The following is a 15,900-nucleotide window of genomic DNA, read 5'->3' as shown; positions in this document are numbered from 1 at the left end:
AATGAAATCAGCTCTTCGCATCAGGTGGCCAGAGTATTGGAGTTTCAGCTTTGACATCAGTCCTTCCAATGAACACCCAGGACTGATTTCCTTTAGGATGGACTGGTTGGATCTCCTTGCAGTCCAAGGGACTCTCAAGAGGCTTCAACACCACAGTTCAAAAGCATCAATTCTTCGGCACTCAGCTTTCTTCACAGTCCAACTCTGACATCCATACATGACTACTGAAAAAACTATAGCCTTGACTAGATGGACCTTTGTTGACAAAGTAATGTCTCTGCTTTTGAATATGCTATCTAGGTTGGTCATAACTTTCCTTCCAAGGAGTAAGCGTCTTGTAATTTCATGGTTGCAATCACCATCTGCAGTGATTTTTGAAGTCAGCCACTGTTTTCACTGTTTCCCCATCTATTTGCCATGAAGTGATGGGACCGGATGCCATGATCTTAGTTTTCTGAATGTTGAGCTTTAAGCCAACTTTTTCACTCTCTTCTTTCACTTTCATCAAGAAGCTCTTTAGTTCTTCTTCGCTTTCTGCCATAAGGGTGGTGTCATCCGCATATCTGAGGTTCTTGATATTTCTCCTGGCAATCTTGATTCCAGCTTGTGCTTCTTCCAGCCCAGCATTTCTCATGATGTACTCTGCATATGAGTTAAATAAGTAGGGTGACAATATACAGCCTTGACGTACTCTTTTTCTTATTTGGAACCAGGCTGTTGTTCCATGTCCAGTTCTAACTGTTGTTTCCTGACCTGTATACAGGTTTCTCAAGAGGCAGGTCAGGTGGTCTTGTATTCCCATCTCATTCAGAATTTTCCACAGTTTACTGTGATCCACACAGTCAAAGGCTTTGGCATCATCAATAAAGCAGAAATAGATGTTTTTCTGGAACTCTCTTTCATTTTCAATGATCCAGCATAGCTACTCAATAAAAATTTTTGAATGAATTAATTGGGAAACTGACATCCTGAGAAGGTAGGTAAAGAAGCTTATGCAGTGTGGCTCGCACAGCCAGGTAAGGTCATGTGAGGGTGGCGTCTAGAACCCAGGTCTCCTGACTTCTGATGCAGAGCTCATGGTACAGTGTGACGCTGGCCCACCCGCCGGTATTCACTTCCAGCTAAATTCAGGGCCCCTTCTTGCACAGGCTGTTCACTGTCTGCTCTCCTGCAGGGGTGGCACCTTGAGCTTAGGCCTTGGGTAGGAATTACAACAGCACCAGCAGCAATGCATGTTCTGCCCTGGGAAGTCCGCAGCTGAAGGCAGCATGAGTAAAAGCCAGCCTTTTCCTGGCACTGACTATAGGAAACAAATTATTTTCAGTGGGCAGTGTGTCTCTCCTGGTCTCTCCCTCCTGCCTTCCTAGACAGCCATCCACGGGAAATCAATCAAGGCTTCACTCCGTGAGGCGCAGCTCATCTGGCAGGAGGCAGGTGCGTGGCTTCCCCCACACAGCGTCCCAAGGAAACTCTGGGCTGGATGCTTCAGGGAGCCCCTGGCTTTGAGAAGACACCAGTGCTGCCTCTGATACAAATGCCACCATCAAGGGCCCTTTTCTGCTGATTTACAACAACTGAAGGGAATATCAAGAAGTGTTCTATTTCCAGGAAAAAATTACTGCTGTTTTTGAATTTATTTAAAGCCCATATTTAAAGTCTGCTCCAGAGCTACAAAAGGCCAGGTGGTTAGCAGGGTGGGGCCTTCCTTACTTTCTACATTTCAGGGTCATTCTGTCCCCTCACACACACCCACCATCCTCTGCCAAGCACCCTCTAGGGCCTGTTCTTCTTTCCTATCCATCCCCCTAGGATTAGGATCAAGTCAACTTGGATTAAGGGACACTGCACAAATGCATTTGTTTATTCTCCAACCAAATTTAAACCAGTTAGGGGTTTTTTTTGTTTGTTTGTTTCTGTTGCACCTCAAGATGTCTCAAAGCCTTTGACACCCTAAAATTTCTCATGACTTTCTGAGAAACAGATTTAATACGCTGTCTCTGACACTTTCTTACCCAGAACCCTTTGCTCTCTGAGCCCTGCAGACGTCTTCTGGAACTCTTGTTCCCCAAGCACATTAAGGGAAGTGGACTAAAGCGGAGATAACGAAAAAGGATATGTAAGGAGAAAGCACTCCAGTCTTCTTCTGTGTCCCATCACTAGCTTGACTTGAAAAGAGAAGGTCTAAAAAGGTTTTGAACAATGACAACGTAACTACATTCCAGTTGGAATAAGTATACGGCTTTTTAGGATGACTGTTAAAGGGTGTATTAGCTAAACTCTGGAGGCATTTTCTGTGCTTCTGTCTGGTGTATGTTGGGTACCTGCACGTGTACCGTGTGACTGACAGCCTAGAACAGGACCCCGAGGACAAAACAACTTTATGGAAATGAGCTTTTAAGAATACAGAGTGACTACCTGGGTGGCTAGAGAGAGAGGGTTTCCTTCCGAATGAAAACCAGTGTTTCTGTTAGGTCTCGCTCAATGAGGAAGGCAGAAAAAGGCCCCTGAAGCATCTATTTCCAATCCCTGGGGTCTATGAACATGTTGTCAGTCGCTCAGTCCTGTCCAGCTCTCTGTGACCCTCAAGGACTGGGGCCCGCCAGCCTCCCCGTCCATGGGATTTCCCAGGCAAGAACACTGGAGTGGGCAGCCATTCCTGTCTCCAGGGGGTTCTTCCCATATTACTTTATGTGGCAAAAAGATTATGAAGTGTGACGTAGTAACCTTGAAGTAATCTGGGGAGATTACCGAGGATTACCCTGGTGGCCCAAACAGAATCACACAGGTCATTCAAAGCGAAGAAAGCTTCCAGGCTGTGTTCAGAGCAGATGTGGTCACAGGTAAACAGAGAGACGACATTGCTGACTTCAAAGTGGCCACAAACCAAGGACAGCGGGAAGTCTTTAGAAGCAACAAAAGGCAAGGAAATAGATCCTCCCCTAGAACCTCCAGACAGGAAACGCTGACACCTTGATTTTAAAACCCACTGAGACGACGTCAGGCTTCTGACCTACAGAACTGTAAGACAAGAGATTTCTGTCGTTTTGAGGTTGTGGTAATTGGTATAGCAGGAGGCAGAAATCTAATTCATCAACTTCTACCCTCACCCTCCAGATTTCACTGTTCCATGAATTCTTAGCACGTCTGCAATGTACATACATGGACATGTCTCAGTTGTTTTAGTCTATGGATACAGGTTCAGTGCCTCACACATCATATAGGAAGGCTAACACCTGCGCCAGAAGCAACAACTTCAGGTCGCAGAAGGTGCCAAGCGTGGCTTTGGAGGCTGTGGTGCAGCCACCTTATATTACAGACGAGGAGACAGGCCCACGAAGCTCGTCTGCTTCTCCCCCAGCCTACCCCGACCTCTCCATCCATCCAACCTGAGATCAGAAGCACAAAAATGGGAGGTATTGGGTTGCCCAAAGAGCTCATTCAGGTTTTTCCATAAGATGTTATGGGAAAATAATTAGTTCCATTAATAAGTATTCAATTCAGTTCAGTTCAGTCGTTCAGTCGTGTCTGACTCTTTGCCATCCCATGGACTGCAGCACTCCAGGCCTCCCTGTCCATCACCAACTCCTGGAGTTTACTGAAACTCACGTCCATCGAGTCAGTGATGGCATCCAACCACTTCATCCTTTGTCGTCCCCTTTTCCTCCTGCCCTCAATCTTTCCCAGCATCAGGGTCTTTTCAAATGAGTCAGCTCTTCGCATGAGGTGGCCAAAGTATTGGAGTTTCAGGTCAGTTCTTCCAATGAACACTCAGGATTGATTTCCTTTAGGATGGACTGGTTGGATCTCCTTGCAGTCCAAGGGACTCTCAAGAGTCTTCTCCAACACCACAGTTCAAAACCATCAATTCTTCAGTTCTCAGCTTTCTTTATAGTCCAACTCACATCCATACACGACCACTGGAAAAACCATAGCCTTGACGAGATGGACCCTTGTTGGCAAAGTAATGTCTTTGCTTTTGAATAGGCTATCTAGGTTGGTCATAACTCTCCTTCCAAGGAGTAAGTGTCTTTTAATTTCATGGCTGTAGTCACCATATGCAGTGATTTTGGAGCCCCCAAAAATAAAGTCAGCCACTGATTCCACTGTTTCCCCAACTATTTCCCATGAAGTGATGGGACCAGATGCCATGATCTTAGTTTTCTGAATGTTGAGCTTTAAGCCAACTTTTTCACTCTCTTCTTTCACTTTCATCAAGAGGCTCTTTAGTTCCTCTTCGCTTTCTGCCATAAGGGTGGTGTAATCTATATATCTGAGGTTATTGATATTTCTCCCTGCAATCTTGATTCCAGCTTGTGCTACCTCAAGCCCAGAGTTTCTCATGATATATTCTGCATATAAGTTAAATAAGCAGGGTGACAATATACAGCTTTGACATACTCCTTTTCCTATTTGGAATCAGTCTGTTGTTCCATGTCCAGTTCTAACTGTTGCTTCCTGACCTGCATACAGGTTTCTCAAGAGGCAGGTCAGGTAGTCTGGTATTTCCATCTCGTTCAGAATTTTCCACAGTTTGTTGTGATACATACAGTCAAAGGTGTTGGCATCGTCGATAAAGCAGAAATAGATGTTTTTCTGGAACTCTCTTGCTTTTCAGTGATCCAGCGGATGTTGGCAATTTGATCTCTGGTTCCTCTGCCTTTTCTAAAACCAGCTTGAACATCTGGAAGTTCACAGTTCACATACTGCTAAAGCCTGGCTTGGAGAATTTTGAGCATTCTTTTACTAGTGTGTGAGATGAGTGCAAATTGTGCAGTAGTTTGAGCATTCTTTGGCATTGCCTTTCTTTGGGAATGGAATGAAAACTGACTTTTTCCACTTCTGTGGCCACTGCTGATGTTTCCATATTTGCTGGCATATTGAGTATAGCACTTTCACAGCATCATCTTTTAGATTTGAAATAGCTCAACTGGAATTCCATCACCTCCACTAGCTTCATTTGTAGTGATGCTTCCTAAGGCCCACTTGACTTTGCATTCCAGGATGTCTGGCTCTAGGTGAGTGATCACACCATTGTGATTATCTGGGTCATGAAGACCTTTTTGTACAGTTCTTCTGTGTATTCTTGCCACCTCTTCTTAATATCTTCTGCTTCTATTAGGTCCATACCATTCCTGTCCTTTATCAAGCCCATCTTTGCATGAAATGTTCCCCTGGTATCTTGAATTTTCTTGACTAGATCTCTAGTCTTCCCCATTCTATTATTTTCCTCTACTTCTTTGCATTGATCACTAAGGAAGGCTTTCTTATCTCTCTTTGCTATTTTTTGGAACTCTGTATTCAAATGGGTATATCTTTCCTTTTCCTCTTTGCTTTTTGCTTCTCTTCTTTCACAGCTATTTGTAAAGTCTCTCCAGACAGCCATTTTGCCTTTTTGCATTTCTTTTTCTTGGGGATGGTCTTGATTCCTGTCTCCTGTACAATGTCATGAACCTCCGTCCATAGTTCATCAGGAACTCTATTTATCAGATCTAGTCCCTTAAATCAATTTCTCACTTCCACTGTATAACCGTAAGGGATTTGATTTAGGTCATACCTGAATGGTTTAGTGGTTTTCCCTACTTTCTTCAATCTAAGTCTGAATTTGGCAATAAGGAGTTCATGATCTGAGCCACAGTCAGCTCCTGGTCTTGTTTTGGCTGACTGTATAGAGCTTCTCCATCTTTGGCTGCAAAGAATACAATCAATCTGATTTCAGTACTGACCATCTGGTGGTGTCCATGTATAAAATCTTCTCTTGTGTTGTTGGAAGAGGGTGTTTGGTATGACCAGTGTGTTATCTTAGCAAAACTCTGTTAGCCTTTGCCCTGCTTCATTCTGTGCTCCAAGGCCAAATTTGCCTGTTATTCCAGGTGTTTCTTAACTTCCTACTTTTGCATTCCAGTCCCCTATAGTGAAAAGGACATCTTTTTTGGGTGTTAGTTCTAAAAGGTCTTGTAGGTCTTCATAGAACCATTCAACTTCAGCTTCTTCAGCATTACTGGTCAGGGCATAGACTTGGATTACTGTGATATTGAATGGTTTGCCTTGGAAACGAACAGAGATCATTCTGTCATTTTTGAGATTGCATCCAAGTACTGCATTTCAGACTCTTGTTGACTATGAGGACTACTCCACTTCTTCTAAGGGATTCTTGTCCACAGTAGTAGATATAATGGTCATCTGAGTTAAATTCACCCATTCCAGCCCGTTTTAGTTTGCTGATTCCTAGAATGTCAACATTCACTCTTGCCATCTCTTGTTTGACCACTTCCAATTTGCCTTGATTCATGGACCTGACATTCCAGGTTCCTATGCAATATTGCTCTTTCCAGCATCGGACCTTGCTTCTATCACCAGTCACATCCACAGCTTGGTGTTGTTTTTGCTTTGGCTCCATCCCTTCATTCTTTCTGGGGTTATTTCTTCACTGATCTACAGTAGCATGTTGGGCACCTACCGACCTGGGGAGTTCATCTTTCAGTGTCCTATTTTTTTGCCTTTTCATACTGTTCATGGGGTTCTCAAGGCAAGAATACTATATAATTAATTTAATTAGAATTTGTGTATAATATAATTATATTATAAATACATTGTATAGATATATGATAAAATATAATTGATATTAATAAAACAATTGATATTTAAAATTAATATCAATCATTTAATTAACATATTGTTTAATGATATTTTATTATATAATTGATTGTATTACTTATTTTATAATTATTAGTTTTTTATAGTTAATAATTATAATAGTTATTATTACAACTAGTAATTAAATAATTTGTTTCATTCCCTGAGCTTTCATTTACACCGCTGTTCACTTACGTGTGCAGGTCTGTTGCTCAGTCGTGTCCGACTGTCCGTGACCCCACGAATCGCAGCACGCCAGGCCTCCCTGTCCATCTTATGTGTTAGTGTGTGTTTTAAGGCAAAATTCTGCCTTTCTCATACAACTTAGGGAAGAAAAACCTATTCCCATCATTATTAATCCTTGACTTTGTCCAGACTTAAATTTTTTGCTCAGAAGACAGGCCTAATTAATAGACATCATTGTACCTAACCTTTGAAAAGATGCATTGAGTTAACTTAGCCAAATACAGAATAACAAACAATGTAAATATATATAAGCGGAAGTGTAGCTGCAGATCATTCCCTGTTGGGACCATTTGTCTTTAGCCCTGATATACACACAGTCTCATCTTAATCTTTATCCTAGGAGAGTCTCTGTTTTCCTCACAGATTCCCCGAGAGTCCAATACCGGAAACACATTTTGACACAAGAGACGCTGTCAATTTAAACACAAAAATAAGCCAGAAGGATGCCTGGGCAGCCGTCCTGACCGGCTGCGGCCACATACTCACAGGCGGTCCGAGGGCACCTTGGGGTCCCATGCTTCCTGTGACCCCGGGGACTCCAGGGGCTCCGGGAATGCCCTAGTGGACAGGAAAATGGAGCAAAGGTAAAGACGGGCGTTCCCAACAAAACAGCTGTCCAGAAGGGGCAGCAAACACCGCCTCCCACCCCTGCCGCCCCGCCACCTTCCTGAAGCCAGCTTCAGGACTCACTGCTTATTCCTGTTTCCAACTACCACAGAATTAAGGAAGACTCTTTTTGGAAAAGTCTCCACTGTGTTGGTTAGATGTAGTTCTTTCGAATTCAAGCCTTACCTGTGTCTAGTAAAAAAAGAAACCAGTGCAGGTGATCTTATGGCAAAGCGGCTCAGAGGTGCAGTAATCAAGCCCCCCGGACACATTCCTTTAGAGGGTGCTTAGGAAGGGTGCTGACCCAGAGGCTGAGCCACCACACTGCAGCAAAGACGGCTGCAAAGCGAAGGCCTGGCAGCAGGAAAGCTCTCACGAGAAGCGAGTGGCGTTGAAGCAGTGTCGCGCCCCAGGAGTTCCTGGAAATACTTACAATTGGCCCTGGTGGGCCCGGAGGGCCGGAGGATCCGTCCTTTCCAGGAAAGCCCTGGGGGAAGAAAAACATGGCGTGTCAGCTCTGCAGCTGCTTTATATGGCTTTCAGAAAAGCTGCATTTAATCCCGTTTCATATTTGGGGCAGCAAGTCCTGTCATTTGCTCCAAACTTCCAAGGATTCACTGCTTTTAAACCCTTCATGGGAACTGTTCTTGGCAAAGACTTTTGTGTCTGTTGGCTCTATGAAATCGCCCAATGGAAGAATGTTAGGTGTAAGAAATGCCACAGGAACTTATTTTCAGAAAGTGTTTTTTTATTATTATTATTAAATTAAACATAACTAGTGAGAAGGGGGATCAATTCTGGTCATTAACGACCAGACACAAAGACAAATTAGTGTCTTTCAGGACCTAAGAGTTTGGGGACAGGGAACCCCTATCTCAGGAATCTAGTAGTGTATTACAGATTAGGAGTACTGCAGTATCGGGCTCGCTTTTAGCTCAGACAGTAAAGAATCTGCCTGCAATGCTGGAGACCCAGGTTCCATCCCTGGGTCAGGAAGATCCTCTGGAGAAGGGAATGCAACCCACTCCATCACTCTTGCCTAGAGAATCCATGAACAGAGCACCTTGCAGGTTATAGTCCATGGGGTCGCAAAGAGTGGGACACAACTGAGCAACTAACACACACATGCACACACACACACACACACACCCGCATACACACTACAATATCTGTGACTCTGGAGCTCTTCAAGGACTGCCTGGGGGTGGATCAGGGGTCTTCCTGCAGTGATACAGTTTCGACTGCCGGGCAAGTTTGCTGAACGCAAGTCCACGTGAACACACATCTGCTGCTCATTACATGACGGAACAGTTAAAGACAGAAAGCAAATGACGCTCTTTAAAACTTATCTTCTCCAGTCACTGAATGTGTGTGTGTTATTTTTATGTGAATGTTAAAAAAAAAAGCACATCTGGAGTGACCTACTGTCAGATGGCTGTGGTTCTTAGCTGCGGGTGTGGGTCTTTCCAGTGTAATTAAAAACATGAGAGAGGATCTTTGATCTCAACTTTATGATAAATTCACAAAGTTTGTTCAAGACATTATCTTCTACTACATGGAGAAATGGACTTCTCCTCTTGGGATTTGTCCCCTCCTAGAATAACCCATTCTTGTGCTAAGTCGCTTCAGTCCTGTCCAGCTCTTTACGATCTTATGGACTGTAGCCCACCAGGCTCCTCTGTCCAGAGGATCCTCCAGGCAAGAACACTGGAGCAAGTTGCCATGCCATTCTCCAGGGGATCTTCCTGACCCAGGGATCGAACCTGGGTCTCTTAGTCTCCTGCATTGGGCGGGCAGGCTCTTCATCTCTAGCACCACCTGGGATCCATTCTCAGATCAGTTGAAACCAACATCCACCAGCGTCCGTGCTGCCTCTCCCAACTCCCTTTCTGAAGCGCACCACTTTCCCAGTGAGCCTTCCCCATTCTTCCTGCGTGTGAAAGCCCTTCTCCTTGGTGGCCCCCTTTCACTCTCTCTCCTTGTCTCCAGGAATCAAATAAAAGAGGGTAAAAACGAGGCTGGACGAAAGGAAATGGTGTGAGTTGGGAGAAAGACACAAAATGGGAAGGGTGTGTGTAGGAAGAGCGATGGTCTGCGGGCCATCCTGTCCCCAGGTTCAAATATCAGCAAGTCTCAGAGCCAGATGAGGCAGAGGCTGCAGACCCCACCGGGCCTTGTGGTTTGCCTTTCCCGCCTGAGCACGCTGTGCGCTTCCATCTTCCAGCCTCTTGTTCAGCAATTCCGTGCGAAGCCAGGGGCTGAGCTCTGGCCAGCGGAGAGGGGCCAGTTCCAGCTCTGGCCCATAAGAATTTCTGGGGGGTAATCCTCCACCTTCTTGTCCCTTCTGTAACAGCTTCAGGGCCCACGTGTTGAGGATCAGTGTCTCAAGGTGGCAAGACCTTGAGTTCCTAAATGACTCTACAGATCAGAGACTAACTACCCAGCTCCTCTACCCATTCTGTGGACAGTGCTGGGCTGCGACCAACAATAGGCTTCATTTCATTTATTATGTTTTCATTGTTTTAAACCACTGAGATTTTAGGACTTTTGTTCATAACATTCGACCTAGTGGGTTTTTTCACTGCTACCTCTATTCAGTCACTTCAGTTATTCACTCAAAAATATTATTAAGTCAGAAAGCTGCAGGGGTAGGCCCTGATATAGATTAGATTACACAAACATGCACACACATCCTTCCTTGGATTTGCTAGCTAAACAACAAATATTAATACTGACATAGGTTGAAAGATATTATTTTACGTGGAGTTTAAATATAGCATGTCCAGGAAGAGGGTATAAAAAATCAGAACATGTAAGAGAAAACCAGAACCTTATAACTCCTTCAGCCCAACTGCTTCATATTATAAGTGAGAAAATTTGGGATCAAAAGAGATTAGGAGCCTTTACCATTAAAAAAATTTTTTTATATCTACTAGTATTTCCTGTATGAAGTTCACATAACAAAACCAGGGACTCTGAGGACATACTCAATAATTTAAGAAGGCATTTGAAAAGAACTTCGTTTGCTTCCTGCCTTAAAACTCTCCCAGTGCTGGAGGGGAAGCGAGCACACTCCCGTGTGTGAGGCCACACGTGATACGCGGCCAACGCCACTGCCCAGCAGGCAGGAGTTCAGCCTGGCTTCCCGGACTCTCTTCCAGGCTGTGTCCAGAGGCAAAATTCTCAAAAACAAGCAAGGGCGATGTTATGCAGAGGGAGCAAGCCAAGGCGTATTTTCTGAAAAGACAGTGCACTATTCCAGGGAGGATCTGCAGGAAAAAGCGCATCAGCTCCTCCCTCTCAATCACGGGGAAGGGGCTCACGAAGCAGCGCTCCGTCAGGACTCTCCTCCACTGGATCACCCGAAGGACGCTACCGAGAACAGTGTTCAATGTGCTCGATTTACAGACAGCTGGTGCCTATCATGTGGGAGGAGAGAGGATGGAATGTCGTTAGGCAGAACTAAATTTGGCAAGAGGCTGTTGCTCCCGTGTGGTCGCATCCAAAGAGGAGACTGCATGTTGGTTCACTCTGCGTTCTCGGGGTGCCCACCCCCCAGGAGCCTGCTGCTCTGAGGTGGAGCTGATGTAGTAACAGAAATACACTGAACGATGAATGTCAGGAGCTTGAATCATCCCCAAACCATCCCCCACCGCTGGTTCGTGGAAAAACTGTCTTCCACGAAGCTGATCCCTGGTGCCAAAAAGGTGGGGGACCACTGCTCTTCCTAAAGGGCCCCTCGGAAGCTGTTGGTGTCCAGTCCCTCAGTCGTGTCCGATTCTTTGCCACCCCATGGACTGCAGCACGCCAGGCCTCCCTGTCCATCACCAACTCCCGGAGTTCACCCAAACTCATGTCCATTGAGTCAGTGATGCCATCCAGCCATCTCATCGGAAACTGAGATTTCTTTTTTTTCTTCTTTGAGGGAAGAAATTATGTCTTATTCACTGTTCTATTCCTAATACCTCCCTAGCACATGGTTGGCACCAAATACATACTAAAAAAAAAATTAAAGTGGAATAAAAATGATACTCCTAGAAGAAGTGCTCTGATAATCAAGTTGAGTAAATAAATATTAATTGCAGGTATAATTAGCCCAGAAATGCATGGGGGTGGGGAGACATGCCGATCTTTTCCGGCTTTGCCCTTGAACCCTCACGAGCCTGGAGGAAAGGGGTCGGGAGTTCTCCAGCCCCAGAAGCTGAAACTGCATTTCAGTGACTACCTGAGGGGGGGTTTCCTAGAAGCAGACCGGGCTTTTGTGCCTTTGATTTATAGAGGGAGGGGGCTTCCCCGGTGGTCCAGTCACCTGCCAATGCAGGGGACACGGGTTCGATTCCGAGTGCCACCACGACGGAGCCTGTGCTCTGGAGCCTGTGCACTGCAACGAGGGCAGCCCGCTTGCCACACCTGGAGCCAGCCCCACGGCCACGAGGTCCCCGTGCAGCCAGACAGAGATGAAGGCGCAGTTTAATATGCTTTACAGAGGGAGTGTTCTAGGAGAAACCTTTCAGGTAGTGAGGGAGGCAGGAGAGGGCAGGCACAGGGGTTAGGTCAGGACTGGGTTTCGCTGAGGTCTGCTCTCGTCGGGGAGCTCTGCACGGTGGGTGGCGCCTCAGGGTTAGCCAGTCAGTCATCGGCTGGGTTTCCGGGTGGCTCCAGTAATAAGGAACCCGCCTGCCAATGCAGGAGACACAAGAGCCGTGGGTTCGATCCCTGGGCAGAAAGATCGCCTGGAGAAGGGAATGGCAACCCACTCCAATATTCTTGCTTGGAGAATCCCATGGACAGAGGAGCCTGGTGGGCTGTAGTCCATGGGCTTGCAAACAGTCAGACATGACTGAGGGACTTAGCATGCACACATGCACGGAGCCAAGGTGGCATTTCCAAGGGTAGTTCTCTACAGTAGAGGTAACTGAGCTGTTAGCAGCCAGGGCATGGAGGGCACGGGCCAGGGTCAAGGAGCATCCGTTCCACGCATTTCACTCTAGCACCTTCTTTTGTTATTGGAGTATAGTTGCTTTACAATGGTGTTAGTTTCTGCTGTGCAGCAAAACGAATCAGCTGCGTGTGTGTGTGAGTGTGCGTGTGTGTGTGAGTGTGCGTGTGTGTGTGTGTGAGTGTGCGTGTGGGAGTGTGCGTGTGTGTGGGAGTGTGCGTGTGTGTGTGTGTGTGTGTATGAGTGTGCATGTGTGTATGTGTGCGTGTGTGAGTGTGCGTGTGTGTGGGAGTGTGCGTGTGTGTGGGAGCGTGTGTGTGAGTGTGCGTGTGTGTGAGTGTGCGTGTGAGTGTGCGTGTGTGTGTGCGTGTGAGTGTGCGTGTGTGTGAGTGTGCGTGTGAGTGTGCGTGTGTGTGTGCGTGTGAGTGTGCGTGTGTGAGTGTGCGTGTGCGTGTGAGTATGCATGTGTGAGTGTGCGTGTGTGTGTGAGTGTGCGTGTGTGTGTGAGTGTGCGTGTATGAGTATGCGTGTGTGCGTGTGTGTGTGTGCGTGTGTGTGTGTGTGAGTGTGTGTGCGTGTGTGTGAGTATGCGTGTGTGTGTGAGTGTGTGTGTGTGAGTATGCGTGTGTGTGTGTGTGAGTGTGCGTGTGTGTGTGAGTGTGCATGAGTGTGCGTGTGCGTGTGAGTATGCGTGTGTGTGTGAGTATGCGTGTGTGTGTGAGTGTGGGTGTGTGTGTGTGTAGCCTCTCTTTGATTTCCTTCCCACTTAGGTCACCACAGGCCACTGAGTGGAATTCCCTGTGCTATATAGTAGGTTTTCATTAGCTATCTGTTTATACACAGTATCTATAGTTCACTCTAGCACTTTCATTCATGGATTTTCATGAACAAATGCACATTTTTAGAAATAACATTTTAACAGTAAAGGCATTCTTAAGGGTACTATGAGTTTCCTGTTTCCCTCATTCCAAATTAAAATGTACTTGCTATACCTGGTTATAATTTAAAATATATTAGGGGGACATCCCTGGCGGTCCAGTGGCTAAGATGCTGAGCTCCCAGTGCAGAGGGGCCTGGGTTCAGTCCCTGGTCAGGGAGCTAGGTCCTACCTGCTGCGACGGAGACCTGGCACAGCCAAGTAAATAAATATTCAAAAATAAAAGATGTTAGGTTCTATATTATTTTAGAAACATAAGCAAAGCCATTTCCCTCCCCCCAGGTTTCTTTCTAACTGCAAAAAAGTTCATGTTTTCATCACATAGCTTTATGTTTTAACAATCACATTTTAAATTCACCTCTGAAAGATTTTTTTCACTTGTAAGCCTCACGTTTGTCATATTAAATTATAGTTGTGGAACTACTATGTGCTGGGTTTCTGCTAGCTTTCGGATAGTCAACAATGAACAAGACAGTTTGTTTTCAAGGAGGTGATGGTTTTGAGAAAAGTCAACAATTGAAAGTAAACAGCAATAAGCCTCAATGCGGGGACTAGAGGGTTCCACGGGAACACGCAAAAGGGTGTCCAGTCGTGGCGTGGGGGTCTGGGCAGGGGTTCCCAGAAGAGGGGTTCAGGTCAAGGGCCCCAGGAGGCTGGTCCACCCTCCCCGCCCAGAGGCCGCTCAGCTCAGGCCGGCTCCGGGACCTCTCCTCGCCCTTCATCCAGGGTGAGGAGTGACAGCAGCGACTCTTCATATCGAAGCAATAAAGTTGGTGAAAAGGAAAACCACGTGAGCTGTCTGCGCTTTGCAAACATCTCCAGATCTGTAGACGTTTCCTTTCACACCAGGGAGCCAATCTCAGCACCTGTGCATTTGTTCATGAAGCACCCTCATGAAAAGCCGTTGCTGCTGCTGCTAAGTCGCTTCAGTCGTGTCCGACTCTGTGCGACCCCATAGACAGCAGCCCACCAGGCTCCCCTGTCCCTGGGATTCTCCAGGCAAGAACACTGGAGTGGGTTGCCAATTCCTTCTCCAATGCATGAAAGTGAAAAGGGAAAGTGAAGTTGCACAGTCATGTCTGACTCTTAGTGACCCCATGGACTGCAGCCTACCAGACTCCTCTGTCCATGGGATTTTCCAGGCAAGAGTACTGGAGTAGGGTGCCATTGCCTTCTCTGCTCATGAAAAGCAGACACCTTTAATTAAGTGATGAAGAATGACTAACAGGGACAGAAGATTAAAGGAGAAGCATAATGTGAGAGTTCACTTAAACCGACACATGCTCTTTTTAAGTACATAAAATCAGCCACCTACTAACAGGGGTGCTTTATAAGCTGAGCAGCTCCCAGCACGTCTCCTTTTTGAGAGTCCCACCTCAATATTAATATGCAACCACAATGCACATTAAAAATATTTTTTGCTATAAAAACTTGAAAGTTTTTTTAGTTTGTTTTTGAAAACATTTGGCTCTGAGCAGCTTATTAAGTTATGGTTGGCCATGATTTATCAGCAAAAGGAAATCTATTGCAAAATATGTTTTCAAAATCACTGATATTTGAATAAACACCAAATTTAACTATGGCTGAAATTAGCAAGTGTAATGTTTTATACACATTTAACTAATTTTGATTTTTTCAGTTTTCTTTTCTACAGTCTAGAGCAAACACATATGCTTTTTTTCAGGTGGCAACAATTTTTTTGTAGGCTCTTAAAAAGTTCTTGATGAAAGTAAAAGAGGAGAGTGAAAAAGTTGGCTTAAAGCTCAACATTCAGAAAACTAAGATCATGGCATCTGGTCCCAGTACTTCATGGCAAATAGATGGAGAAACAGTGGAAACAGTGTCAGACTTTATTTTTCTGGGCTCCGAAATCACTGCATATGATGACTGCAGCCATGAAATTAAAAGACGCTTACTCCTTGGAAGGAAAGTTATGACCAACCTAGATAGCATATTCAAAAGCAGAGACATTACTTTGCCAACAAAGGTCCATCTAGTCAAGGCTATGGTTTTCCAGTGGTCACACATGGATGTGAGAGTTGGACTGTGAAGAAAGCTGAGCACTGAAGAATTGATGCTTTTGAACTGTGGTGTTGGAGAAGACTCTTGAGAGTCCCTTGGACTGCAAGGAGATCCAACCAGTCCATTCTGAAGGAGACCAGCCCTGGGATTTCTTTGGAAAGAATGATGCTAAAGCTGAAACTCCAGTACTTTGGCCACCTCATGTGAAGAGTTGACTCATTGGAAAAGACTCTGATGCTGGGAGAGATTGGGGGCAGGAGGAGAAGGGGACGACAGAGGATGAGAGTTTGAGCAAACTCCGGGAGTTGGTGATGGACAGGGAGGCCTGGAGCGTTGCGATTTGTGGGGTGGCAAAGAGTCGGACACGACTGAGTGACTGAACTGAACTGAACTGAAAAAGTTTGCACTTTCAAGGTACTCTGTCTACAGCATCTAAAAGATGAAATGGATGTGCCCACAGAGCATGTTGTAACTAAAGTTAAAGTCAGAGGCTAGAATATTTATGCTTATGTAGTTA

The 15,900-nt window shown here is 45.5% G+C and overlaps 1 protein-coding gene across 10 annotated transcripts in view; it reads right to left on the bottom strand.

Moving 5' to 3' along the window:
- The window catches only part of COL14A1 (collagen type XIV alpha 1 chain), a 232,915-nt gene that overhangs the window by 39,353 nt on the left and 177,662 nt on the right, over positions 1-15,900 (bottom strand). For 9 of the 10 annotated variants that reach the window (XR_003038138.2, XR_001501879.2, XR_003038139.2 and 6 more), the window contains exons 41-42: positions 7,919-7,972; positions 7,366-7,437 (exon numbers count right to left, since the gene is read on the bottom strand). Coding sequence is in view for 6 of the 10 variants with exons in the window: in XM_059874511.1 (XP_059730494.1) it covers positions 7,366-7,437; positions 7,919-7,972 (126 nt within the window). In the remaining 4 variants the exon portion in view is untranslated. Of the gene's footprint in view, positions 1-7,365; positions 7,438-7,918; positions 7,973-8,977; positions 10,905-15,900 lie in introns of those variants that run through there. The other variant, XM_059874512.1, reaches the window with a different exon arrangement.

This window comes from Bos taurus, chromosome 14, assembly GCF_002263795.3.
Source record: "Bos taurus isolate L1 Dominette 01449 registration number 42190680 breed Hereford chromosome 14, ARS-UCD2.0, whole genome shotgun sequence".
NCBI classification, from domain to species: Eukaryota; Metazoa; Chordata; class Mammalia; order Artiodactyla; family Bovidae; genus Bos; species Bos taurus.
This window is presented reverse-complemented; position numbering and strand designations above follow the sequence as displayed.